Source organism: Chiloscyllium punctatum, chromosome 39 (assembly GCF_047496795.1).
Source record: "Chiloscyllium punctatum isolate Juve2018m chromosome 39, sChiPun1.3, whole genome shotgun sequence".
NCBI lineage: Eukaryota > Metazoa > Chordata > Chondrichthyes > Orectolobiformes > Hemiscylliidae > Chiloscyllium > Chiloscyllium punctatum.
The window spans coordinates 54,517,666-54,545,624 of NC_092777.1; the positions used below are offsets into that span (position 1 = coordinate 54,517,666).

Sequence of the window (27,959 nt, forward strand, 5' to 3'; positions counted from 1 at the left end):
CAATATAAAGAAGAGTTTATTTTTAACAGGAAAAAAAATGTAGCATTAAAATAGCAACATCCCCTCTGGTATAACACAGTCAACACAATTATCTAGATGTCTTGGATTTACCTTAGCATTTGTGTTTGGACACCTTTGTTGTCTGAGTAAATCCTAATTCATTTCATAACATTCGTGAAATGACTTCCTTTCAGAAACAAACTAGGATAACAGCTGAAAAATATATATTGCGGCTAGTCAAAACAATGACAGCAAAGGAATCCTCATGCATTCCCAGGAAAAAAAGATTAAATAACTCAGATACTCTGAACTTCACTCATCGTTGGATAAGGCTGCATTTCCATTATGGTCAGATAGACATAATGTGCAATCAGATCCACAATTCAAAAATGGAGTTTGCTGGAAGTAGCCAAAATGCTAAATTTAAAACGCAGTGATTCTATAGTACTATGCAAGACAAATATGGAGTCAGAGGCCAACTGGACTTTTTACAATTTGTTGGATTTTCAATCAGAAGTCTGAATTTGGGAGGGGAGACCTTTAATGTCATGGGATTGGGATTTGCTCCTCTTTATTTTCCTTACGATGGGGACAGAAGAGAAAAGATCCCTCAAGAATCAGGTTCTCAGCTGTTGAGTGATGGACTGCCATGTTTTACCTTTCTAATCATACCCAACATCAATAAGTACTGGTCAGGACACATGAGGGATAGGAGGGTGTGCTGAAAGTTATACCAAATAAGGTGGAAGGAAGCTCATGTAGAGCCAGTATCAATCAGTTGGGCCAAATGACCTTTCTCTGCGCTGTAACCCTTTGTAACTGCAAAGTCTATTCTAAGGGGAAGGGGCAATAGACAACTACTTTCATAACAATACAACATGGTGAAAGTAGAAATATATATGAATGTTACATTCTTACAAATACTCATACAGGATTACTGATCATGAGTTCAAAGATGAATGCAAGCTTGGAACTTCAGCGTGTGAGTGTGATCAGTCTACTGTGTGTAAACTTAACTGTAGGTTAACTGTGTAAAAATAAATACAAAAAGAAATCCAAAATCTGTTACACATCTTTCACATCCTCTAATTATCAGAAATGATTTACATATCCATCTGAATCTAAGCAATCTACATGAAAAACAGGGGGTGACCTTTACACTGATGCAACTTATTCCCCAGATTTTAACAGCAAAACATGCAATTAACATACCATTATTAAAATGTAACAAAATCTAATTATAAAACATGTAAAAAGCATAAGCACTAAATGCCACAGAACATATATCCACTGCTTAGAAAGTGTATTCTTTGGCTAACAGAGTAATATAAGGACTTAAATTGTTACAAACTGTTTCTACTCAACCAACTTCCATCAAATAAACCAACTTTTGAATTCACCAAAAAAAAAGAAAAATTATTGCTAAGCTCAAGTTATTTAAAAAATATAACCCGGTGAAAGGGCCATATTTCCCTCTTTTGCAGAGAATAGTAACGTCACAAAAACAGCAATTGGACAACTCTGTCATCAAAGTTAATTTACTCGATCAGGGATTGAAGGCAAGTTGCTAATCACAACATACCTATTTTGCTCCTATTTACATAATATGCAAACGTGCAAATCTCGAAAGCTTTTATTAGGAACTCACTCATGGGATGTGGGCATCGCTAACTAGGCCAGCATTTATTGCCCAACCCTAATTCCATACAGTAGCTAAGAGTCAACCACATTGGTCAAAATGACACAGCCAACATGGACCAGGCTAGGTTTCACTCTTGGCACACGCTAGGAGTGGATCTGATGCCCAGAGACAGGAATAGCACCAGTTGCTGCCTTACTGCTTACAAAAGTGTGAAGGCCGTGGTAAGTATACCAACAAAGCAGTGAGATATTTTTAGTTCTCTTCAGGCAGTGAATGACCTACGAGGAGAAGATCTTTGGAAGCAGGCAATGACAAACATATACTGGACACAGAGATTACAGCAGCAGGTCAGCATCACCAGTAATGACTGATTTATTGACCTCATGATAAATAAGATTTGGGAATATCCCTGTAACAGGTCCCATGATTTGAAAAAGCACAAAGAAAGGAGTACCATGATCAGCATAAAGGTCGAGATAAGGTTTAACAGTTACTTTTAACTGTGAAAGTCTCAAGATTGGATGCATTTTAGAATTCAGCCAAAGATTGGGAAAATAATGCGAGAGAGTTCATTGCCAGGGACATAGAAGCTGATGGTAAAAGCTTCTAAAATATACAAAGAGAAAAAGAGCAAAAATAAATGTGGGTCCTTCACTGGGGAATTATAAGGCAAGCAAAAAATTGCAAAACACATGCTTTGGTCGGGTTTCACAAATAATCTACCAGAAATCTTAGGGAAGCAGAGGTCCAGTGAGAGGGTGGAATGGAAGGAAATCAGTATTAATAAGAAAATGGTGCTGGGGAAATTAATATGGTTAAAGGCTGACAAGTCCCTACAGTCTGAGTACTGAAGGAAGTGGCCTTCGAAATTTGGATGCTTTGGTGGTCATCTTCCTTCCAAATTTCAATATACTTTGGAGCAGTTGCTACAGACTGGATGGGGACAAATGGAACCCCACAATTGGAAGGGGGAAGGGGAAAGAGGAAATAAAACACAGATTAGGTATAATACAGGCCATGTTGTAGTGAGAAAGTACATGCAGTGGTGGGGAAATGCTAGAGTCTATCATGATGTGGAGGTGTTAGACTAGGGTGGACAAAGTTAAAAATCACACAACAGCAGGTTATAATCCAACAGGTTTTTTTTTGGAACTACTAGCTTTCAGAGCACTGCTCCTTCATCAGATAGCTGTGGAGCAGGATCATAAAACACAGAATTTACAGCAAAAGCTCACAGTAGTGACACAAAACTAAGGAGGATTTTGAGGTGAGGAGGATGCAAGAAGGCCACATGGTAATGTAGACAAAACTTGTGAGTGGGCAAACGCATTACTGATGCATTACAACATAGCTAAATGTTACAAAGTACACCTCGGTGTGAAAAACAGAAAGGAAGAGTATTATTTAAATGGTGATATGTTGGGAAGTGTGATTGGAGAGTCCTTGTCAATGAAAGTAAACGGGCAGGTGCAACAAAACAATTAGGAAGGTAAATGGTACAGTGGCCTTCATCGTAAGAGTACATGTGTTCAGAAGTAAGGATGTCTTACTATAGTTGTACAGAGCTTTGATGAGACCACATCTGGAATTATGCACAGAGTTTTGAACTCCCTTCATAAGAAAGGATATACTTGCCATAGAGAAAGAGCAGGGAAGGTTTACTAAGCTTATACTAGGAATGGCAGGACTTTTGTGAGAGCAGAGATTTGTTCAACTCAGCCTGTAGTCACTCGAGTTTAGAAGGATGAGAGGGAGATCTGATTGAAATTCTAACAGGGCTGGACAGACTGGATGCAGGGAGGATGTCTTCACTGGCTGGGGAATGAAGGACCATCGGTTGCAGTCTCAGGATATGGAGATGACTTTTTAGGACTGAGATGAGGAAACATTTCTTCACTGAAAAGGTAGTGAACTGGTGAAATTCTGTACCACAGAAGGCTGTGGAGACCAAGTCACTGAGTATATTCAAGGAAGAGACAGACATGTTTAGATTTTAAAAGCATCAAGGGATACGGAGAAAAAGCCGGAAAATGGCATTGAGATAGAGCTTAGCCATGATCATATTAAAACAGCAAAGCTGGCTCGAAGGGCTCAATCATCTGCTCCCACTCCTAGTTTCCATGTTAATGCAGTAAAATTGGTTGTTAAATAAATAACTGCAATGACAGATGGCACACTGACTTAATGTGATATGCAAGAAAAACATAAGTGTCCAAATGATTAATAGATAAATGATCTATCATACAATACCCAAATGGAGGATTGCATTTAGACGCTAATAATGTCTTGCCATCTTCATGATAAAGGAAGAACCTGCTTGTTAGGGACCACATCTGTCACAGCAGCAACTATGACTCCTGTAATTCCTGCCTCGCTACAGGCATCTTTCTGATTGTGTTGCCCATGTGCAAGGACTCACTGATCAGGAGCTCAAGTCTGAAATCCTGAATGGAGCGTTTACCAGCTGACACACACAGCCCAGCATGTCCACAATTCAGATCAAGGAAGAAGTCAGCCCCAGTTATCAGTACTCAAGGTTTCCCTTTAAGGCTAACCATTTAAATTCATTTTAGCTTGGAAGCAAGATGCAGAATCAAAACAGAAGAGGAAATTGATATCTTCCTCTGCCCCGCTTTCACTCTACTATGATCTCACATAGCATTCCATTTTTATGTCTTACAGCCAGAGGAAAATATGGTCCTGAGAAGAGTCTAGAATCTCACAATTGTGTCTTCAATGATAGATTTTGCCTTTGAAGGCTATCCTCGTGTAACAGTACTGTTATAGCCTATTCTCATAGATAGTAGAGTAAAGCAGCATAGACAGTATCATCTTGTCACACATCCACATGATGCAAAGATGCTTACACTAATGAAAGATGTAATATGGTTTGCTAACAAAAATGAAGATATGTGTTTCAGACAGCGGGACTGTGCATTGAAACACATGCTTGTTTTTGGTTTGGTTCACTTTGATTGTTTCATGACCTACTTCTACATTTCTGTTACAGGCTTGGAGCCGTCACTGCAGAAATACGATGATTAATTCTCTACTAGTCTATAAAACGTAAGGAATAGCAATCCAAGTCTTGACACAGCGTGAGTTCAACCTGAAGCGACAAAGCCAATTCCTAAATGTGTGTTATATTCCTTCAGGTGGTCCATACGAAATAGATCATTTCAGTTTTATATCACAGGAATGAACAGTAGTCTGATTACAGAGCACACACATAACATTAAACCCATCTCCCTTTTACATGGTGAGAAACTGGTTTTCTTTTCAATCATAGCTTGTACCTCTTTATTGCGGTTTTCAAGGACAGCATATACTGCATCTCCCTCAACATCATTCAGGAGGCAGACAGCAGTACAGAGGTTGATGTAAGCAAATTTACAAGGCATTGCACTGCAGAGAAAATTAATATCCATCATGCTATCTACCTTTTAAAAAAAAATCACTTCTGGGATGTTGTTGTAGTAGCATTTATTGCTTTCATCTGTTATTGCCCAGGAGGATGTGGTAGTGAGCTGCCTTCTTGAATCACTGCAGTCTATGTGGTGCAGGGTCAAAGCTGTAAGAAATCTATCCAGCAGAGTTCAGAAAGACTTTAAAAGGCAATGCTTAAAGTAGACAGAGAACAAGTAGTGACAATGCAGTCTCCACCTTGCCTTGTATGGTCACCCACTCACTGGGGCTTGACTCAGTTGCTAAGCAGAATGCCTAAACCCAGTTGCATTCAGAAAACAATCCTTTTCATTTCCAGCTTAAATGCCACATCAACAGGACTTTCCTCCCACTGATCCAGTGTCACTCAGAGAATGGAAAACAATCTCAGCAAGTTGCAGTTTTTAAAAAGAAATTTGCAAACTGTTGGCAGAGAGACTCCTTTCACCACAGAGATCTTCCATATTGGGAGCTCACCTGTTTATATGAAGAGAAAAGATAGGTTATTAGGATTGGTATGATCGAAAATTAGGTGGAAAATCAACCATCCTCACTTTGCTAGAAGTGTTTTATAAAAGTAATCATTCATGTTAGTAACATGTTGCCATTTTCCCTATATTAGTTCAGAATGATCACTAGACAGAAAAAGTGAGAAATAATCTGTATAATATACACATATATTGCACAAAGTCTCTAGGTTAAGAATTCCTCAGATGTCTATTTGGTGTGGATCATTAGCTGCATTGTGAAGACTCTGCTCATTTCTCATAATGACATTCTAACGAAAGGAAGGGAAAATATTCACGAGTTTGTCAGCAGCAAGATCACACCAATCCCTTACATGTGTATTTATCTTAAACTTCTGATGAAACAGGAAAATATATCACTTAATCTTCACAAGCTCATTTATATTCTTTCCAACTATTACCAAAGGTTTCACACTGACTAACACCAATGCCAATGGCTTGCACGTTAGAAGCTTTAATAAGAAGATTTGAAAGTTTATGAGTTTGCAAAGTGGCACTGATCCTTATCTATCAGCTGTACAGTGTTCAAGTTTAGGGTAGTTAAACCCCCAACCCACACGGAGAGATGGATTGTTAAGTCCAGGGGATATGAAATGAAAAAAAATCCATAATTTTACCAGAAAAGTGTTCTATAAAATTAATTATTCATGTTAACAACATGTTGGAAAATAGATCACTGTGTCAACAAAGAGCTTTCATTTGAAACTTGTCATTCAATTTTTAACTGGGGGCAGTGGGGTGGAATCTGAATGTATGTTTTGGAAAACAGTCAATGGCCGAGTGGAAAACCAAGCCAACATCAATACAGGGACCCATTGGAAGTGTTACAGTTGCAGTTCAGAATACTAATTGAGCTGATAGTACAGTCCAAAATAAAACTGAGAATTTGAACTGAAATGTTCCATTTTACATAGAAATTGTAAAGAGTTGGTATCTGTGACTGGTAAATTGATTGTTTGTTGTCAGGTGGTTATGTACTTCTTGGAGTTTAAAAAACCTTCCAGAATCTATGACTCTATAAAACATGATCAGAGTATCACATAAACAGCATAAGGTACTCGGTAAAACTGGGAATGGGACGTTACGTGTAGTAACCCTTTTATAGTGATGACTGTCTCCTGCACGCTGTGAGCTGAACAACAGTTACAACACCATGTATTTTATTTTATCACGGATTGTGGCTGTCACTATGAGATCACCACTTATTGCCTATCCCCAAATGCCTATGAAATCTGTGCAGGGGCTTTAGAAGCATGAACATAGCTGGATTTTTGCCTGAAAAGTTTGATTCAGATCCACAAACGGGTCACGAGAGGAAATTGGGAAAAAAAAAGGACTGGAAAAAAATCCAAAGTCTTTAATTGATTGCAGATTTTCCAAAGATCCCACTCAGGTACAGTTAAATAATTTTAAAAAAACAAACTGTCTTAAGGTGCGGAGGCTTGGGGGGCCCCGCTTGGGTTTGCAAAAGTTTGATACACAGCCTGTGCTGCTCCTACTTCAACAAATTTGCAACACGTTGACAAAACAATGGAAGCCAGAATCGAACCCCTGTTTGTTTGGAGTGAGGCCTAAACTGTTTGCTGCAGGCTAGGTGCAGGCATCAGTGCTTTTGTATTAACTTATGGATATAGGTATCGCTGGCTCGGTCAGGATTTATTGCATGGCCCAATAATTTTCAAGAAGGTGGCAACAGTAACCTGCCTTCTCTAACTGTGAAGTCCATGTGGTGTGCATACAGTCACAAAGCTGTTGGAGTGGATACGACACAGGATAGTCGTGACATGGAAGCAAACTTCCAGGAGGTGATCCATGCATGCTTCTGTCATTCTAAGTGGCAGAGCTTGCAGGTTTGGAAGGTTCTGCCATTGGATTCTTGGTGAATTATTGCAGTACATCTTTGTAGTTGGTACCATTGATGCGTCAGTGGTAGGGACAGTAGACTCTTAAGGTGGTGAATGGGTTGACCATCAGGCTTTATCCTGGCTTGGGTATTACTGGAGCCCAACACATCCAGGCAAGTGGAGAGTTGTCCTGGTCATCCTTTGTAGATGTGGACAGGCTTTGGGACAATGGGAGGTGAGTTACTCATTACAACATTTCAGCCTCCAACCTGCCTGTGTTTCCACAGTGCTAATGTGGCTGGTCCAGGTTACATGAGAGAAACTGTGATGTGATCAGATGACACATAGAGCTTAGGTATTAGAAGCTTGCACGTTAGATTAGATTCCCTACAGTGTGGAAACAGGCCCCTTGGCCCAACCAGTCCACACAGACTCTCTGAAGAGTAATCCACCCAGACCCATTTTCCTCTGACTAATGCACCCAACACTACGGGCAATTTAGCATGGCCAATTCACCTGACCTGCGCATCTTTGGAGGAAACCGGAGAACCTGGAGGAAACCCACGCAGACACGGGGAGAATATGCAAACTCCACACAGTCAGTGGCCTGAGGCTGGAATCGAATCTGGGACCCTGGTGCTGTGAGGCAGCAGTGCTAACCGCTGAGTCACTGTGCCGCCATTGTTGGGGGAGGGGCAGTTTAAGGAATCCCAGATTTATTAATCTTGGAGGGAACAAGCTAACTTTTGAGTTGAAAAAAAAAAGTAGCTTGCCCTCAAAGAGAAAAACATAGCCAAGGAACAAGATATTCTTAGACCAAAAGCAAAGCATTGCATTTAAAGTGTTCGTGCCCAATGATGTACCCAGTGGCCTCCTCCATCTTGTCGTTTCTTGTCTGGCCATTATCAACAAGCATCGCTGGTACTACTTGACTAATTGTACATTGTCTAGGGCATCTCTAGGACAATTACAAACACATACACACATGGATTGAAAGCCATACATTTTGTCGGTGTTCTCTCTGCAGCCATGCAAGGTGTTAAAATGTCGGTCCATTGCTGCCATCTTGTTGGGCAGTCTGCCTGCTCTCAGCTGTAAATGCATCCTCTGCACGGAGGGTGGAGGCGTTACTGGAAAATGCCGACTGGTTAATGGTGACCCTCGGGATATAATGCTCATAGGGATTTTCTAACGACTTGAAGAACAAAACAAAAGCAGTGAGTAAAGACCGATTGATTAAGGAAAAGTTAAGAACATGCTGAGGTTACAGTGCAAAGGGAGTTGAGAGAAAATAAAACAATTTTGTAAACTGTTGGTTGTAAATAATTAATGCAAAACAATTATCCATGCACAAATTAAGCCTGCATTTTGTAAAACAATTGAAATTAAAACTATTTCAGCATACCTGTTATTTGTGATTTCTCTGTAAATCTGCATAGTTTAGTTACAGGTATTAAGCTGCCATTTTCTTCCTATGTTTACTTGTCAATTGATTCTCCTTAGAATGTAATGATTCCTTGCTGGCACAGACATCAAGAGATCTCACTTGGTTATTGCCCTGGTCTAATGCTGGACAGTTAGTAATCGCAGACATTCCATTGTAGAGAGTGGGAGGCTGAGATTCATCACAGCTAAGTGTCATCCTGCCCTTACCTGCTGTCCAAACTTGATCACTGCCAGCAGAGTTGGAACTCCGGTGTTTTATTCCTCTCCCTGAGACACTTGAGGAAACCCTCCCACCTCCACGGCAGGGGTGGTAGACACTGGCTGAAAACCAGATGTACACACAGCTACAAATGGGATTTTAAGGTGTACTGAACTATATGCTCCTTGAAACAGCACGGTGACTCAGTGGTCAGTGCTGCTGCCTCACAACAACGGGGAGCCAGGTTTGAATCCACCCTCAGGTGACTGTGTGGCATTTGCAGATTCTCCCCGTGTCTGCCGGGTTTCCTCCGGATGCTCCGGTTTCCTCCCAAGTACAAAGATGTGCAGGTTAGGCGGATTGGCCGTGCTAAATCACCCATTGTGTCCAGGGATGTGCAGGCTACCTAGGTTAGCCATGGGAAATGCAGGGATAGGGTAGTGGGATTGGTCTGAGTGGGACGCCCTTTGGAGGGTCAGTGTGGACTCGATGGGCCAAATGGACTGCCTCCATCCTGTAGGTGGAGAATTTCTACAGTTCTGACCCCGGCTTCAAAGAACGTAGGCTGTTGTTGCTGCTAAAGCCCTTTTACTGCTTACCCTCCCAGTCCAGACTGTGATTGGCACCATCTCTACACTGCACTCCCCACCACCAAATTGGTAGTGTCAATGCCTCCCTTACGCAAAGGCACATTCAATGTCAGCTGATCCTACACCTGTTGGTGTCACCACCTGGCCAACCTGATGACCAATACTGGTTGCCTCTCACTCACTGAGAACGCTTCCTGCTGCTGCATCGTCAAAATCCCAGCACCCAAATCTCCAGATTGGAACATCTGCTTGTCACACAAGGCACCAGTCTGCGCCCATCAAGTGTGAGATCAGAGCCCACTAATCCATCAGGCCTCTTTCAAGTCCTTCTCAGACAGGAAATCTAAACTTGTTTAAAAAAATAATCAAGACCAGTTTACTTCCAAACTGGTTACCATGGATAAACTACCCATACATTTGTAGTTAATAAATCGATTCAATTTATAAACAGTTGTGCACTTAAGCCAGCATGCACATTTATTCCAATATCCATTGAAAATGTAAAAAAAACTTACACTTTTTGTCTTTACTATGAAATGAAAAGGTGAACAATTGGCAGGGCCCCCATCTTTTGGGTCAACTAGAGCTACTGCTATTAACTGAAAACTGTGTTGGATGTAACTCTTGCTGCAGTGCTTAACATCAGATATAATCTGCTAGGTCAGAATCTCGGTGTACTAAGGTGAAACAGAGAGGAATACCTGAAAAAGCTGACATTAAGATTTTTTTAAGAATGGAAGCACTTGTTTTTTTGAGGTCGGATATCCGACACTAAATATTGAGACACGTTTGGGCTTCACTTTAACAGTATTTTTTTGTTCCTTGCTGGCAGGAGTGACATGGGGATGAAGGGTGAACAGAAAGGCAAAGAAACAACAGCCCAAATCAGGAAGAGTAACTCAAGCCTTTGTCAAAATAAGCAGGAAACATACAATTATCATTCTGCTGCATTAAAAAAAATCCTTGCAGAAATCTCAAACTGAGTTCTACACTGTCGCATAACACAAGCAAGAGCTCCCAGTGTGCCCATATGTTGATGCAGGCTTCTCCACTTTGTGCCTAGTTGTTGCTCTGTAGAATTTATCGTGAGATGCATACCCAAGATTCTGGTCAATGACAAAATGCTGTGCTACATCAACGCGCCTTTGGTCTTCAGCAGGTACATGGCCATCCTCAAAAGACAATGGTAGTATTTCAGGCTGAAGTGTCAACGTAAATAGTTACCACGACCTTCCCTCACTGCAAAGGTACATCAAACCCAAGGCTGGTCAAATAAACACAGCAAATAAGCACTTACCCAAGGTCATGTAAACCCTTCCAGCTCACAGCTATTCTATCAGTAGTACACCTGACTAAATATCTAATCCCACTGATGTTATATGCTTCGTTTAAAACAGCAGGGGAAAAAAAATGACAGACAAGTTTTTTGCTAAAAAGTTCTTTCCCTTGATAGAATAAATTCTAAGAAATTTCTGCAGGTGTACAAAATCTTGTAGCAGTTACATCTCAAGAGGGTGCAACATTGTAGCAGGGATACTTTTGGAGACTCATACTTGTATAGCTGTTCATGTTCTTGTTTGTTGCATAGCATTGCATTAAATATTGAATAGCAAGACAGAGAAACCTGCTCAATGTAATTGGTTAGATTACGAACTGTTCCCTTTATTGCTTTTTAATAGTGCTCCACCTCCAAATGTAAATAGCTTTGTGGGACTGCCTTTGGTTCCACTTCTATTGATTGAATTGTCATTCTTCTTCCTTCCTTCACTCTTCCTCACCTTCAAGAAACACTTTGGTGACAGTGTCAGCGATCAATGAATTGTGACTCACACATTTACATTGCCAGTGGCCAGTTCTATCTTCAATCCATCTTCTATCTTCTCTCATTACCCCTTCGCTGCCACAATCAGTCTCGTCCAAAAGCCACGTTTGGACAAGTTGAGACTACCTCCTGTTAAACGTCAAGAAGTCTCCAGCCAACTGCCTTTACTGCTAGCCAGGTACCTCCCACCATTTTCTTTTGGAAGACCTCTATCATATTTTACCATTTCTTTACTTGGCCTCAAGACAAGAAAACAGCCCCTCATCCTGCCCACACAAAGGCTGCTTAGACTGCAGTGCAATATCCCTTACCTTCCCACTTACCTCAGCTCACCAGCTACAATAACAGTCATCCACTCCTTTATCACTTCCAGGCTTAACCATTCCTGCCCACCTCTGTTTCCTTCAGCTCATCCAAACTCTTCCTGCCCACATTCTGCCTCCATCAAGACTTGGTCACCAATGACCAAGGGATGGTACGGTGGCTCCGGAGTTAGCACTGCTGCCTCACAGCACCAGGGACCTGGGTTGTATTCCAGCCTTGGGTGACTGTGTGGAGTTTGCACATTCTCCCCTTGTCTGCATGGGTTTCCTCCCGGGTGCTCCGGTTTCCTCCCACAATCCGAAGAAATGCAGGTTAGGTGGATTTGGCTATATTAAATTGACCATACAGCTTAGGGAGGTGTAGGTTGGGGGTAAATGTGGAGTATTAGGGTGAGTTACTCTTCAGAGAGTTGGTGTGGACTTGTTGGGCCAGATGGCCTGTTTCCACACTGTAGAGATTCTATGAATGACATATGACCTTACTGACGTGGACTGGCTTCAGTGCAAAAGCTCTCAGATTTCTTCACAGTCATACTAATGTCCTTTAGGGAAGGAAACTGCTACGATTACCTGGTCTGGGCGTACACGTAACTCCAGACCCACAGCAATGTGTTTGACTCTTAACTGCCCTTTGGGCAATTGGGATGGGCAATAAATGCTGGCTTAGCAAGCAATGCCCTCATTCTGTACATGAATTAAAAAAAATTCCTCTTCCCTACCTCAAGTCCTACAACTCTCCAACTCTCCAATCCTCTTGTGGCCTTTGTGGTTCACCTCATCCCTTCTGGTAAAACTCACCACTGACAGGTGCACCATTGTTCCTATAATCCCCATTCTGCTCACATTTCTGTTCTCATCCTCAATCCTTTCTCCTATAAGCTATTCATAAATCCCATCTCTTTAACCAAATATCAGGTCATCCCTCCCAATATCATCTGCTTCATCTTGGGGTCCATTTTCTCCTATCATTCACTTGTAACACATCTGTCTTTACAATGCTACCCAAGGAATAAATATTGATTATGGATAATTTCCCTGTTCTTCATTGAAATACAGCAAGTCAGCAGGTTCTTTCATATTGGCTCCCATAGGTGGATAGGGCTTTGATTTAAAGTCCATAACCAAGAGGCAATATTTCTGACAATGCATCATTGAAGTAAGACTGTGATGATTGTGCTCAGACTCTGGAGTAAGGATTAAACCAGGAATCTGACGCAAGTGTGTTATCTACTGAACCACAACAGACACTTAGGGGAGTGTCAGATGTTATTGACTTTTTCTTGTTTAGTGCCATTAAATTGAATTACTTCAAAAAAACTACAAAAATGAAACACAGCTGGAAACATTTCAAATTGTGATGACAGCATGACAGAGGATGCTATTTACAGAGGACAGTGCCGTTCCAAGACAACTTCAGAGGAAAGGAATTGCATCAATGAACCGACTACAGCTTCAAGATTAGAAGACAAAAGTCTCATCTTCCTACACACACCAGGTCAAACTTAACAACAAACCTCTGCAGCAAAGGTTCCTGACAAGTGCTGACAGATGATAAAGACACAGGAGTATCACAAGATGACAACAGCAGCTAGATGCCAACATTGATAATGTGGGGAGAGAAATAGATGAAAAAAAGCATAATTCTTGTGAACCATTAGAGTAAGTACAACTCATTGAAAAAGCATCAGTCTTCAACATTAACTCAAACACTGTCAAAGCCTGGCTCTTTCTGAAACAGTTAATTAAAGTCTGTAACTGGACTCTAAATTTGTTCAATCCCACAGATAATATACTGACATCATGCAAATTTCCTGTGTTTATGACAAAGACTCATTTTGTGGACACTATAAATATTTCAGTGAATGTTTTGATACAGATTTTGTTCCTAATTGAGAAAGTTTACTATGAATGTGGAGTTCTGTTCCAACATCAACCTGGTGTGCTGAACCGACCTGCTGCCAAATACAATTTATGAACCACAGTTGATGTTTGCTGTGACGCATTAATGGTTACATGCAGACAAACCTCCACCCCTCAATCATTTTATCTGTGAAATCCCATACATTCTCTGTTAATATATTTGGAACATTGAGGTGAATTGTCAGTGCTTTACAGATCTAGAGTATTTTAATGCTTACCCATAAAATTCTTTAAAATTAATTTTTAGAAAGTTAATTGATTTAATGGCATTTTGTCACAAGTGTGCACTTCATCATCAGTCATAAGTAGCACTAAATATCCGTTTTCACTTCAAAAAGCACAATTAGTAGCTCAGAGGTTCCTGAACATGGCAGAACAGAAAAGAAATACAGCCAATAGTCAGCCATTAATTATCTGAGGCAGTTTGTCAGTTATATGACTTCAGGGAGTCAGTTAGCTCAATTGGCTGGATGCCTGGTTTGCACCCAGCCAATTCTTGCACCAGCTGAGGTCAACATTGAAGGTCGTGGCCTTCTCAAACCTGCCCCTCACCTGAGATTAAACTCACCACACACTAATGAGTGAGCAGCCCCCTGGGTCTACGGTGGCTATAGCTCTGCCTAAATGGTGAACAAGGACCTGGTTGGGGGGGGGGGGGGGAGAATTTGCATTTCAACAGTGCCCTCATCACCTCAGAATCTCCCAAACCTCACTGAAAGTTAAAAAAAAATTAAAGGACCAGTCAGAGGAGGTGCAGAAAGAATGTTTTCCCTGGACTAGAACCATGGGGCACCATCTCAGAGTAAGGATCCAGCCATCTGGGTCTGAGGTGAGAACACAGAACAGTACAGAATAGGAACGGGCCCTTCAGCTAAACATGTTGTGCCAAACAGGACGCCAAATTAAACTAATCCCTTCTGCAAGCCATTGGCCCATATCCCTCCATCCCTTACATATTCATGTGCTTATCTAAAAGTCCCATAAATGTTCCTATCATAACTGCCTCCACCTCCACCCCCGGCAGCATGTTCCACACTCCTACCACTCTCTGTGTAGAACAATTTGCCCCTCACACCACCTTTTATCTTTTCCCCTCTCACCTTAAATGCATGCCCCCTAGTATTAGACATTTCAACTCTGGGAGAAAGATTCTGACCATCACCCTGTAATGATGCTGCTCCTTTAACAAGGTAATGTTGTCCTTGTTTTTTTTTTTCAGTGCAGTCATAAAGACACAAGTTCTGGGGTGACTCATTCTGATGGGTTTTAGGGCCATTTTGATTATTGCTAACAGATACTGCCTCAGGAAAAAGGCTTTCAAGTTTTAAAAAAACTGTTGTCCTATAAAAGGAGAGTGGCCAGTTCTGCCAGCTCAGCTTTTCTCTGGTTTGTTTTTTTGGCTTTTGGTCTGGCTGTTCAGAGCAAGCAGTCCATTTTGAGGCTTCTGGTCAAAGAAACAGCTAGATGGAAAAAGGTGTTCTATGCTGAATCTCTCTGCCATCTCTCTCTCTCCTGTAAGACCCCATGTTTGATTTTACCTTTTTTGCCAAGGGATGTTTATGGAGATTGTTGCAGGAATTTGAAACAGCATCATTAAGTTGGGATAGTCTGTTGGGTTTTCAGATGGATTAAGATATTCAGTATTCTGTTCTCTTTTGTTTGTGTTTCATTCAGTAATCTTCAAATAAATTCTGTTTTGTTTAAAATTTAAGGGTTGGGCCAACTGCATCACTCCTGGAAAATCTGCTGTACACCTGCTTAAAACAACTCGCAAAGTAAGGGTCTGGGCTACTTCCCCAAAATGTTTTGAGGGGGTCTAGTCTGGTCCATAACAAGCTCTACCTATTTCATCATACAAAGGGTGGTGAGTCTTTGGAATGCTTGTCCGAGCAGTGTGTGGAAGCTCAGTCATTCAGTACATACAGAACAGAAATAGATGGATTTCTGTGGCACGGTGGCTCAGTTGTTGGCACTGCTGCCTCACAGCACTAGGGACCCAGGTTCGATTCCCCCCTCGGGTGACTGTCTGTGTGGAGTTTGCACATTCTCCTCGTGTGTGTGGGTTTCCTCCGGGTGCTCCGGTTTCCTCCCACAGTCCAAAGATGTGCAGCTCATGTGAATTGGCCATGCTAAATTGCCCATAGTATTAGGTGCATTAGTCAGAGGGAAATGGATCTGGATGAGTTACCCTTCGGAGGGTCGGTGGGAACTTGATGGGCTGAAGGGCCTGTTTCCAAACTGTAGGTAATCTAATCTAATCTAAATATTAATGACTTCCAGGGAAATGGAGATATTGGGAATACTTCACTAACAGGATGATCAACTGTGAGCTGGATTGGCAGAGTGGACAGGAGGGGTTGAATGATCCATTTCTTTTATGTTCCTTTGTTCAAAATGTTTCATAGCCAGTTAAATATCTTAGAAGTCACTACTGATAATTAGGAATTTGCTGCAGCCAATTTGTGCAAAGCAAACCCCTGCAAACAGCAGTAAGATTACAAGGTAAAAATAATCAATTTTGGTGATATGATTGTGGGACTTCCCTGCAATTCTTCTGTTGTGATCTTATTGAGGTTTATGAAATCATGAGGGGCGTAGATAAGGTAAATGACAAGGGTCTTTTCGCCACGTTGGGAGAGTTCTAAACTAAGGGGCATATTTTTAAGGTGAGAGGAAAAAGATTTAAAAAAGACCTTGGGATAGGTTTTCTAAAAAAAAGAGAGTGGTTTGTGTGTGGAACGAACTGCCAGAGAAAGCGATGGATGCAGTTAACATTTAAAAGACATTTGGATCAGAACATGAAGAGGAAATGTTTGGAGGGATAAGGGCCAAGTGCAGGCAGGTGGGACTCGTGGACTGTTTGAACCAAAAGGGCTGTTTCCATGCTGTACGACTCTGTGCCAATGTGGTGAGATCTTTTACATTCACCAGAAAAAGATCTTGTTTTAAATCTCTTCCAACGGCACCTCAGTGCAGCACTTTATTAATTGGCAGAATGCGGTCTCTTCCAGTTTCTATTGTATGCTGATCATGTTGTGGTAATTTTAAATAGAATAGGCAGGTTGGGAGTTGCTAATTGTAATCAGTCATTAACTAACGTGCAGCTTTCTGCAAATTTAATCTTTCTATTTTATTTAAGCACTCACTCATTTTGATATAATACAAAGGCACCAAGTCAATCTTAGATGTTGCTCTGTCTTTTGAAGGCATTAAGGTACAAACTCTGATGGGGAGGTCCGTGCTATGTTCACTTAATGGGTCTTTTTTTCAATACAGGAAAGCATTAAACATTCATATGAAAAATTTGCCAATAACAGCTTCTACTTTCTAACTGGAATACTACTCCTAGATGACCTCTGGCATGAGTCAAGACTGAATCTGGACAGCAAGGGCATTATTTAACAACTGAGGCCAAATTCAACGAAACTCAAACTGATTCTCTCTCAACATTCAGAAACGATTTGCATTGCAGCAGTTTACTTTGGATAAAAATCAGGACCAAGACCGTGGACTTCCTGACTTCCTCTAGCCTAGAGCAGGGTCTAACTGGAACATGGCTAAACTGGAATAAGTTGAATAGCAGATTTTAGAGAGAGAGAGAGAGAAAAAAAAATCAAAAGAACTGTGGATGCTGGAAGTCAGAAATTGCTGGAAAAATTTAGCAAGTTTGGCAGTATCTGTGGAGAAAAATCAGGGTTAACAGTTTGGGTTCAGTGACCCTTCTACAGAACACCAAATGTCAAACATTACTGATTTCTGAATTAACTGGGATTATTTTTGTGTGTATGCATGGCCCAACAGAAACTCCAGATGTGATGGGTTCAAACATGTCACTTTTATGAATATAGCATATCTACCAGTAGAAAGGAGTATTAGCACTTTTGACCCTATACATCAGAGAACGGTGCTACAGAATGAACATGAGCTACAGTGTGATGGAAGTAAAAGAAAAGGCATATTTTCTGCTGCTCGATTTTCTTAGATTTGCTTTTTAAAAGCAATACAAGTAGACTCTAGCTCTCCAGTTGCAGCCAACAAACTCTCTAAACTTTCAGCTAATGATTAACATGTTAATTTTTATTTAAGTGCGCAAGTTCTGGTAAATCCACAATGGGACCATATCAATAATAAATTCAAAGGCAGTCTTGTATAGAAATAGCTTGTGACTCACATTAACCAATCACACCTCTTTTGACCATTGTTCTGTTACGGTACATTGTATAACGAGCATCCAGACACAGGGGAAGAAACCTTGTGGTTGATGTTTTCAAAATGCCAATAAATTGAGATAACTTACGTTGGTTTTGTTCATCAATGCCATTTCAGTCGGCTGGTATACACTGTTCCGAAGCTGTCCATTGTAACCAGTATAACCTGTGTAAGGGGATTTGGGCTTGTTTGCTGGGAAAATAAATAGACAAAGTCACACTGTATTTTTCTGAGAAAAACAATCGCCCACTTTATTTTAGAAGTCATTTGGCTCTTAGTAATTTTATCTCAAGTAATTTAATCATTACAAGTTCAATTCCCAAAATGTGCCAAGTGTGTTGAACTCAGTCTGAAGTAAGAGTGACAGGCATGCTGCAATTGACCCTGGTATCTTTCAAGTCTGAAAACTGCCCAGACTTTCCATGGGATAGTAATCCATCAGCCCCTGCTGAATGCTGGGGTCAGGGTTAGTTGTGATCCCTCTGCCCTTTGCCAGCACACCAGTATTCATGACAGCAGCTTTGAAGTAGATAACGACCACTTGGGTCGGTTATCAGAGAATACCCAACATTTTTGCTTTCATTAGGAAGTGTCAGCAACGCTGAAAAAGCCATTCTTAATTGTCCACAGAAGACAGTGATGGGTTTTCCTCTTCAAATAACTTAGTGGCTTACAAGGCCACTTCACAGGGCAGTTAAGAGCCAACTGTGTGGGACAGGAATCACAGATGGTGCTGGTTTCCTCCCCTTAAGGAAATCAGTGCACTAGCTGGCTTTTTGCAATTATTCCAGCAAGGATTCGCTATCACTTTTAGGGAAGCTAGCTTTTAACTTCCAAATTTTAAAGAAATTTGAAAAATGCCACGCAACCTGAATTTTTGAATTAGGTTGAGTTAGGACAATCAGACTAACAATGTATAAACCAGCAGAGTTAGAGGTGGGTTTTGTCATTACCTGCTCACTTTGGGTTAATCTTTTCTGGTATTAATCATTTAGTTTAAAGTATGGTTGAAGTGTTCTGTTTTTTGATACAGGAGTCCTGACCTTTGCTGAGGGGCAGGGGAGCAGCTAGAGGAATTGGTAAAAGCAAATGAGAAATCTTTTGCAGTTAGAATATTTTAAGGTTAAGATGTGGTCTGCTCTCATTTCCACTAGTGCTATTTAACTTGCTAATTTCAGCACTGAATGAATTACTAGCCGTATTTAAAAAACAAATCCAAATAGACAAAAGTCCTGACTTGGCTTTGCTTTCTAGATTTTATCCCCTCCCCAACTTTCCCTCGCTTGCTCCTTCCACAAATTTTGCAGATGGGAAGTCAGAGCTGTGTCCACATTTCTAAATTCCTTAAAAAAGACCACCTTGGGGGTTACATTTCCAAAAACTGGATCGTTCACCTCCTTTTAAAGATGGAACACTTTACTCCATCCTGCAGCTCAGTGTAAAGCTTATCTATACATGTTTGCACAGCAAGAAACTCTGGGACTTGAACTTGTAAAGTTAGAGTTGGAAAACATTATTCAATAATGTGAGACATTAGGTTACTACTTATTGATTAAAAGATAAATGAATAAAACGCTTGAATACATTTCTTGTTCATTCTGAATCCCCAAAGACCCACTTCTCAGGGGAGGTGGCAGGGTAGTGGTAATATCACTAGACCAGTAAGATAGAACCCCTGGCGAATGACCTGGGATTGTGAGTTGGAATCCTGCCATAGTAGATGGTGAAATATGAGCTTAATGAATAAAATCTACAGTTAAGAACCAGCTAACCATTGTCAAGTACTTTAAAAGTTCATCTGGGTTCCTTAACGTCCTTTAAGGAAGGAAATATGTCACCCATATATGGTCTGGCTTACACATGACTACTAACCCATGGCAACCTATTTACCTGCAACTTAGTTTGTTGCTGTGTAGACATTGGAGATCCTTGCATGGAGTGGCTTTTGGAGGTGGAGCCCATTCATTGGCATGCATGGAGCTTCCTCATGATTGCACAGCAATGTGATTGGCTCTAAACTACCCTATGGAAAGGCTCTACTACACCACTCAGATCAAGGGGCAATTTGGGATTGGCATAAATGCTTGCTCAGCCAGCAACATTCACAGTCCATGAACATATAAACAAAGCAATCTGTGCCCTCTTGGTCCTGGACAATGTTCAAATCCATTGCACAGCAGAAGCTACAATTGACAAAAAGTATAAGGCAAGTTTCTGCCACTTTTCACTTTTAAAGCTGCTGTTCATCATCATTATCCACTCTCTTTGCTAACCCAACCTTGTGAATAGTGTCGACTCAATTACCTGTAACAATATTGCTAAATGTGATCGCTGCCAAATGCTAGTGTGATTACTGAGACTGGTAATAATTCTGCTGGGAATGTGGTGAAACTGCTTGAGACTGCCTGAAAAATCAAACCTTCCATCTGCTAAAGCCAAAAGAAGTTCAGTTAATTCATAATAAAGCTGCTTGGTGCCAAATTCCTAATAGGGACAGTTCTTGTCAACTGAAGAAAAGTAAGCATTTATATCTCTAAACTTCAAATGACTCAGAACATAATTGATCTAACCTGAATTGGGTTCATCCATTGAGAATGCTTTGTTTTCTATGTACATGTGTTGAGCTTGCTGCTCCTTTAAGATGGTCTCATAACCCACTCCTCTTGTTGGATACACCTCTTCGACATAATGCTGCTCCGTACTAGCTTTTGTCAGATGGCAGATCTCAGGGATGATGTACATAAAGACAAACACCCAGGCATTGGCAACCAGTGCAATAGAGAGTGTTGGATCATTCCAGGTTTGATTTCCGACTTTCTTATTTCCATAAACATACATTACAATCCACACAATCCAGATGGCGATGGAGAAACTAACTGTGACAAGGATAAATACACCATGTTTCTTCCAATGTTTAAAATGACCCCACTGAGTGGACACAGCAAGACCAAATGTAACTACGATAAGAAACATAACGTAAATTAAAGCCATGGCAAAATCCATATTAGCAATATTGCAAGGATCTCCAAGAAATGCAGAACTGGTGCCATTATTCCTTACAATGGTGATTATTAACCATTCAGTATTTATTATTACTTCCACAAGGGTGAGAGAAAATGCCAGGATAAAAATGTGCCAGGCTTTAGGACCATTGTTTTTTCTGACAAGCAAGTTCAGTCTGAAAGAGTGTGCCAACATGCAGGAAAAGCAGATTGCAAACAGAACGCCAAACAAGAACCTTCTGGAAGCGCAGGTTGCGAAGTCCTTATTGATAATGAAATCAAAAACCAGGCAAAAGAGCCCGAATGTGCCAAAAATGAAAAAAACCTGAATTCCAATGGTACTCTTCCTCTTGCTGTCTTGGACAAAGGGTATGCTCGCTAATAAAACCAGTGTCAGCACAAAGCAACTTAGAATGCCAGCACTGGCTAGAGCTTGTAACACAATCCCCCAGACAGCTGATAAATCACAAAGGTTGAAGTAAAGTGAGTCGAGGCTAGCAGCACAACCCACTGGAGCGACGGCTGCAGCCACAGGGAGGAGACTGATCCACAAAGGAAGCTGCAATGTGCTCAGCCTCATCTTTAACTCAAGTTGGTCGATCTGAAAATGGATTTCGTCACGTGCCTAGAAGAGGAAAAAGCAATGGGTACAGGTTATCAAATTACACTGCACTCTATCATCGGAAGATTGCTGGATTCAGTCTAACATCAGTGGTCAGTGAGAAAGTGTGCCATTGTTTAGAACATCAATGTCAAGTGACATTTTTGACAATTTTAAAATAAAACACATCACAACAATTCAATCTGGACAACAGGATAAAACAACTTATTGCACACTCAGGAATGCTTTCTTGTTACTTTTAAAAGAAGAATTTTTGCCATGTCAGGTTCATTTTGAATGAAAGTACTTTTGAAAACCGAGATTCCCTGTACACAAGGTTTCATGCACAGGAGTATAATAAGGTTATCAAAAGAGTATACTGCTGGCCTTTTGTTCTTTGTTTACTCCCCTGCTATATTTCCCATGCTTCTTTTCTGAGGGCTGGTGACTACACGTGATTATGGGCTTTTGCCCGAAACGTCGATTTTTCTGCTCCTCGGATGCTGCCTGACCTGCTGTGCTTTTCCAGCACCACTCTGATCTAAGCTCTGGTTTCTAGCATCTGCAGTCCTCACTTTTGCCTGATTACAAAACCAGTCTACATTCAATGGATCAAACATGAAACTAATATTCTACAGAAATTTGAGCTGGCTGCACCAGTGCTCAAATTCTGATTGTTCAAAATGAGATGTTGATCTTGCAGTAATTTACAAACTTTTTTTTCCCCGTGCAAAACATTTTACCAAAGGACAGTGCATCTTCTGGGAAATCCAACGAAGGAAAATCTCCCTCACTGTGTCCCGCTGCTGGGATTTTTGAAATTCCAGCTTGGTTATTAGAATCTCCAAGAATGAAAACAAAAACAAATGTTTATATATTTATAGTGCTCATCCCAGTCTGTTACTTACTCATGAGGTTTGCTTGATTTCCCAGTCGCTTGACAGGAGAGAATGTTGTTTATAATCATAGTTACAGTATCCTAGTGAGTGAAATCCCTTCCTGAGTGACCATCTCCAGATCAACCAGCAGCCTCAGTGAGTGGTGTTACAACCATCAACCGTAGCACTCTGAAGGCTGAAATTTGTGCTGCTTCTTTCATCTAATCAATTCTAAAATCAAAACGTAACCAAGTTGCAGTGTTCAAAATATAGAGCGGATTTTGACATTGAGAAAGTTGATAGCCCATTATATACCTTACCAAGATCAAGGCAAATAAAATGCATGAAGAAACATAACCTGGCTACCAATCTAACAGAACAGAGTCAAGATCTACCTTGCACAATCTAGCAGCCCAGAAGTAGGCCATTCACCAATCGTACCTGTGCTGTTTCTTCGAAACAGCTAACCAATCAGCTGCATTCCTCGGCGCCACTCCATAGCCTGGATTACATTTCCCCCTTATGTTTATATCTAATTTCCTTCTCAAAAACAATTCAGAGTTGCACACTTCCAATTTGTCTCCAATAGCCCGTGTGTTAAATGCACTAAGTCTGAAGCTTTTAAATACTTTTTTTGGCAAGTTCGAAATTTGAATTATTCCATCATTCTGAGCATTTTACAAGTCAGTAAAACAAATCCTAATGTCATGACATTAGCACAGCACAGTCTATGAGATTGCACATATACCACAGAAAACAAGGACACGGAAAAAAAAGACAAAAAACATTCAGACCTCAGTACATCACACACATTCACTGAAAAGGTGTTGTATTGTATAACTCACAACTGAATAAAACTGATGGACATCTTGTTCCCAGCTTTAAGCTAGTTACAGAATCTGTGCTTATGTGATACATCGACATCTTGTTCTACACTTCATTAACACTTTTGCTTGTTGATCAATGAAAAGGAAGATGAAATAAAAATATCAAATGTCAGTAAAACAGTACATGACTGAACAAAAACAATGAAAATTTTGTTTTCCTAGACTTCATTGAATCATAGAATCCCTACAGTGTGGAAACAGGCCCTTCAGCCCAACAAGTCCACACTGACCCACTGAAGAGTAATCCACCCAGACCCATTCCCCTACTCTTATTATCCTTATTTACCCTTCACTAAAGCACCTACTCTGTACATCCCTGAAGACACTTATGATATATTAGACAAAATGTTAACTTAAACTAGTGAAAATCAATACCTGCAGCAAGTATATAACAAATGGCCTCAATGCACAAGGATTCAGTAAAGGAAAAATTATTCACAAACAGACTGGTGACTTGTATTCAGTCACAGTCACAATCATTGATTAAAAGGTATGCATATGTAAATAGTGAAGAACAGGGTGAAGCTTTGGTGTACTTGCCTAATAGTGCAGTAAGAGTTGAAAAATGTGGTGCTGGAAAACACAGCAGGTCAGGCAGCATCCGAGAAGCAGGAGAATTCTCCTGCTCCTCGGATGCTGCCTGGCCTGCTGCGTTTTTCCAGCACCACATTTTTCAACTCTGGTCTCCAGCATCTGCAGTCCTCACTTTCTCCTAATAGTGAGGTAAGAGAAGCACAGCAGATCAGGCAGCATCAGAAAAATCAGCATTTCTGGCAAAAGCCTTTCATCAGGAATTTTTGCTCAAAATGTCAATTTTCCTGCTCCTCGGATGCTGCCTGACCTGCTGTGCTTTTCCAGCACCACTCTAATCTAGACTCTGATCTCCAGCATCTGCAGTCCTCACTTTTGCCTAATATTGAGGTAACTCAGTTTGTCTTAAGTTTCACTGATGATGAATCATTATTCCTAGGAACAGAAGGCCATTCAACCCATTGAGCCTGTTCTGACATTCAATGAGATCAAGCAGATCTGTGGCCTGCCTTGGCTCAAACCCCCAAAACGCTTGCTTAACAAAAAAAACTTTCTACCTTACTGTTAAAACTAACAGATGACCCAACGTCAACTGCCATTTGTGGATGAGATTCCAAACCTCTACCATCCTGTACGTTTAAAGTCCTTCCTTACATCTCTTCTGAATGGTCTGGCCCTAATTTTTAGACAATGTCCCCTATTTCTAGAATCCAGAACTAGTGTTTATTTTTATCTACTCTTGTCTTTTTCTGTTAGAATCTTGCATATTCAAGATCACCATCCAGAACAAAGCAGCCCGCTTGATTGGCACTTCATCCACAAACATTCATTCCCTCCACCACCGATGCTCAGTAGCAGCAACGTGTACTATCTACAAGATGCATTGCAGTAGTTCACTGAAGATCCTCAGACTGCACCTTCTAAACCCACGGCCACTTCATCTGGAAGAACAAGGGCAGCAGATATATGGGAATACTCTCACCTTCAGGTTTCCCTCCAAGCCACTCACTATCCTGACTTGGAAATATAGTGCCTTTCCCTCACTGTTGTTGTGTCAAAATCCTGGACTTCCCTTCCTAAGGACATTGTGGGTCAACTCAGAGCATGTGGACTGCAGCGGTTCAAGAAAGCAGCTCACCACCACCTTCTCAAGGGCAGCTAAGGATGGGCTACTAATGCCGGAGAGCATAAGATTTTTATCAGCTCACCCCCTAACTTTCTAAATTCTAGAGAAAACATAGAAACTAAGCACTGGATTGGTACATCAGTCATTCTCTTGCTTCAGAGCTGGAAGGGTTTGAGTTCAAGCTCCACTGTGGGATTTCAGCACCAAATCATGGTGCACTTCAGTGCCGGACTGAGGCAACACGGCATCTTTCAAACTGAGGCTCTCTCTGTCTATTCAGGTGGATGTAAAAGCTCTCATTGTGCTGCTGAAGAGAAGTAGGAACTTCTCCCAGTGGTCTCAGCACTTATTACTTTGGCATGTATCTCTCTTTGTTGGACATTGCTGTGCACAAATTGGCATGTTTGCCTACAAAGCAATTACCAATGTATTTCACAAGAAATTCACTGTTTGTAAAGCACTCTGGGATGTTCTGAGGTTATTAAAAGCATGACAAACATTCAAATACTTTCTCGTTTCGAAGAGTTGTAAAAACAGCAGGAAGGTTTCCTTCCTGAACTGGCAACACCAACGTCTGTTTATAAAGGGCTTTTAACGCAATATTCCAAGGTGCTGCACAGGAATATTGCTTTAAAAAGAATGACACCGAACTACAAAAGTAGATAGGCCAAAGGCTTTGTCTGAGAGGTAGGTGTTAAGGAGCAAGTTAAGGGATGACTGAAGAGGGACATGATTGAGGTGCATTAAATTAGGAGGGGCACAGGTGTGATACATAGGAAGGAACCTTTCCCTTGGTGGAGGGATCAGTGACTGAGGGCGTCATATACAGGCAGGAGATTTAGAGGGGATGTGAGGAAAAAAAAGTCCTTTTACCTAGGAGGAGGTAGGAATCTGGAAATCACTGCCTTGTAAGAGTGTTGGAGACAGAAAGCCTCATAACATTGAAGAAGTATTTAAGTATGCAACCATGATGCCAAGGCATACAAGGCTATGGGCCAAGTTCTGGAAAATGAGATTCAAATAGTTGGGTGCTTGTTTTTGACTGGCATAGACTTGATGGGCTGAAGGGCTACATGAGAGCCAGAGGTTTTGAGAGGGAAATGCAGAGTTTGGTGGGTTGGAAGCTGAAGGTACAGACTCCAGTGGCAGTGCGGAATGCCTAAGGGAGCTGAGAGCTGGGGTGCAGGTAACTGGGAAATTTGTCAGACTGGTGTGGATTTCAGAGATGGGGAGGTGGGGGGGGGGGGAAGGGGAAACTGCCCCTGAAAATACCTGAGAGAGGCCCTCAATACCCACAAGGCAGGAATGAGAAAGCTGGACTAATGCAGCAGGAAGCAACCCAGGGGAAGTGGAGAACCGGCTGGGAGGAATGCACGTTAAAGGCGTGCTGAGCCCCTCACTCTCCCTGTTCCTTTGAGATCCTTGTCTGTGTGTGGACTGTCTACAGCGAGAGAGAGGCACCCACACAACCTTAAGACTTTCGAAACTCCCAGCGTGAGCACAAACTCATACCTTACTCCCAGAAGGGTAGACTCTACAAAATAAAACGAAGCCGCTGCATCTTTGACCCTGAGTCCCTGATCGGAGCACATTGCGATTTGACAAAAATTAATCCCATCTGGAAAATGTACACCGCGGGGTTCGTTCAGGCTGGGGGGGGGGGAGGGGGGCATTCCTTACTGCTACACACACAAATACAGAGACACAGACTGAGCCCGGGCTGAGTTGGAGCACCCCTCGGCTCTTACCTTCGCCTTGTCTCGCCGCAGTCCCAGAGCGTTCCTTCCAAATACAACGAGCCAGGAGTCTGAGTGGGAACTGAGAGCTTGCAACAGACTGAAAGCCCCGCTTCAGTGCACTCCCTGGATTACAGTGCACTCAGCTATTAGCCCAACGCACTGGCTGGCTCTACTCTGCTGCTTGTGTGTGTGTGAGTGAGAGAGAGAGAGAGAGATCTGATTTGTTGTTGATGTGGGAAGGATTTTGAAGAGTTAAGGTAAATCTCCCAGCCACAGAGTGGGAGTGACTCTCTGCAAACTAACCCTGTGTATTGACCTCAGCATGACGTGTCCCTCCACTCGATTGCTCATCCCCCTGTTTCAAATAAACACTTATCACCACACACTGGCCGGGAACTTCCTTCAGAGCCATGTCCCGGGACTGTCTCTCATTCACGATCCTTCGGCAATCTACCGACTGCTGAAAACAATGTGAGTTTGAAACAGTGGGAAAGTAATGGTGTGGTGACAATGTCCCCGGACTAGTCATTCGTGTATCCCCAGGTTAATGTTCCAGGGGCATGAGTTTGAACCCACCATGTTAGTTGGTGACATTTGCATTGAATACAAGCCCCCAGTTGCACCTATGAAATGCACTCGGTTGTTGGTACAAGCCTAAAACAAAAATAGAAAAGCTCAGCAAGTCTGGCAGTATCTGTGGAGAGAAATCAGAGTTAACGTTTTGGGTCGAGTTCCTCAGACCTGCTGAGCTTTTCCAGCGATTTCTGTTTTTCTTTCTGATTTGCAGCATCCGCAGTTCTTTCGGTTGTTAAAAGTCTGTCTGGTTCACTAGTGCCTGTTAGGGAAGTAATACTGGATTAGTGGTGCTGGAAGAGCACAGCAGTTCAGGCAGCATCCAACGAGCAGCGAATTCGACGTTTCGGGCAGTTTCCAGCATCTGCAGTTATTGTTTTTACCTGTTAGGGAAGTAAGTCTACCCTCCATGATGTGACTCCAGATCAATGTCAACGTAGTTGACCTTTAACTGCCCTCTGGGCAATTGGGATGGCTAATAAATGTTGGCTGATTCCAGTGATGTTCACAGCCTGTGAATGAACTATAAAAATATACTTAGGGTCATCAGCAACGCTAAGTTCAGTTGTGGTTTGAATTGGACTTTTTCTTCAGTTCAAAAGCAACATGCAGCGAAAGTGGCACGCACTTTACCCTCAGAGTTCACCTACAATGTT

At 41.6% G+C, this 27,959-nt stretch overlaps 1 protein-coding gene and 1 long non-coding RNA gene across 2 annotated transcripts in view; one reads left to right on the top strand and one right to left on the bottom strand.

The window, feature by feature from the left end:
• LOC140464064 (G-protein coupled receptor family C group 5 member C-like) lies at positions 1-27,129 on the bottom strand. Its single transcript, XM_072558730.1, has 5 exons — positions 26,740-27,129; positions 20,537-21,593; positions 18,055-18,158; positions 8,461-8,652; positions 1-5,563 (listed from the first exon to the last, which is right to left on the bottom strand). Exons 2-4 carry the CDS (start codon positions 21,546-21,548, stop codon positions 8,497-8,499), a joined length of 1,272 nt encoding a protein of 423 aa, XP_072414831.1. The 5' UTR covers positions 21,549-21,593; positions 26,740-27,129; the 3' UTR covers positions 1-5,563; positions 8,461-8,496.
• LOC140464065 (uncharacterized) overlaps positions 27,121-27,959 on the top strand; it is a 12,511-nt gene continuing 11,672 nt past the window's right edge. The window contains exon 1 of the long non-coding RNA XR_011954849.1: positions 27,121-27,201. This is a non-coding gene — a long non-coding RNA (uncharacterized lncRNA). The remainder of the gene's footprint in view (positions 27,202-27,959) is intronic.

Bases quoted from the DNA above. Each gene is read 5' to 3' on its own strand.
- LOC140464064 (XM_072558730.1), bottom strand. From the start codon at position 21,548: ATGAGGCTGAGCACATTGCAGCTTCCTTTGTGGATCAGTCTCCTCCCT. The intron at 18,159-20,536 runs GTTAGATCAATT...TTATTTTCCCAG, and splicing joins AATGGATGAACCCAATTCAG to CAAACAAGCCCAAATCCCCT. The intron at 8,653-18,054 runs GTAAGTTATCTC...TTGTTCTTCAAG, and splicing joins CATTGATGAACAAAACCAAC to TCGTTAGAAAATCCCTATGA.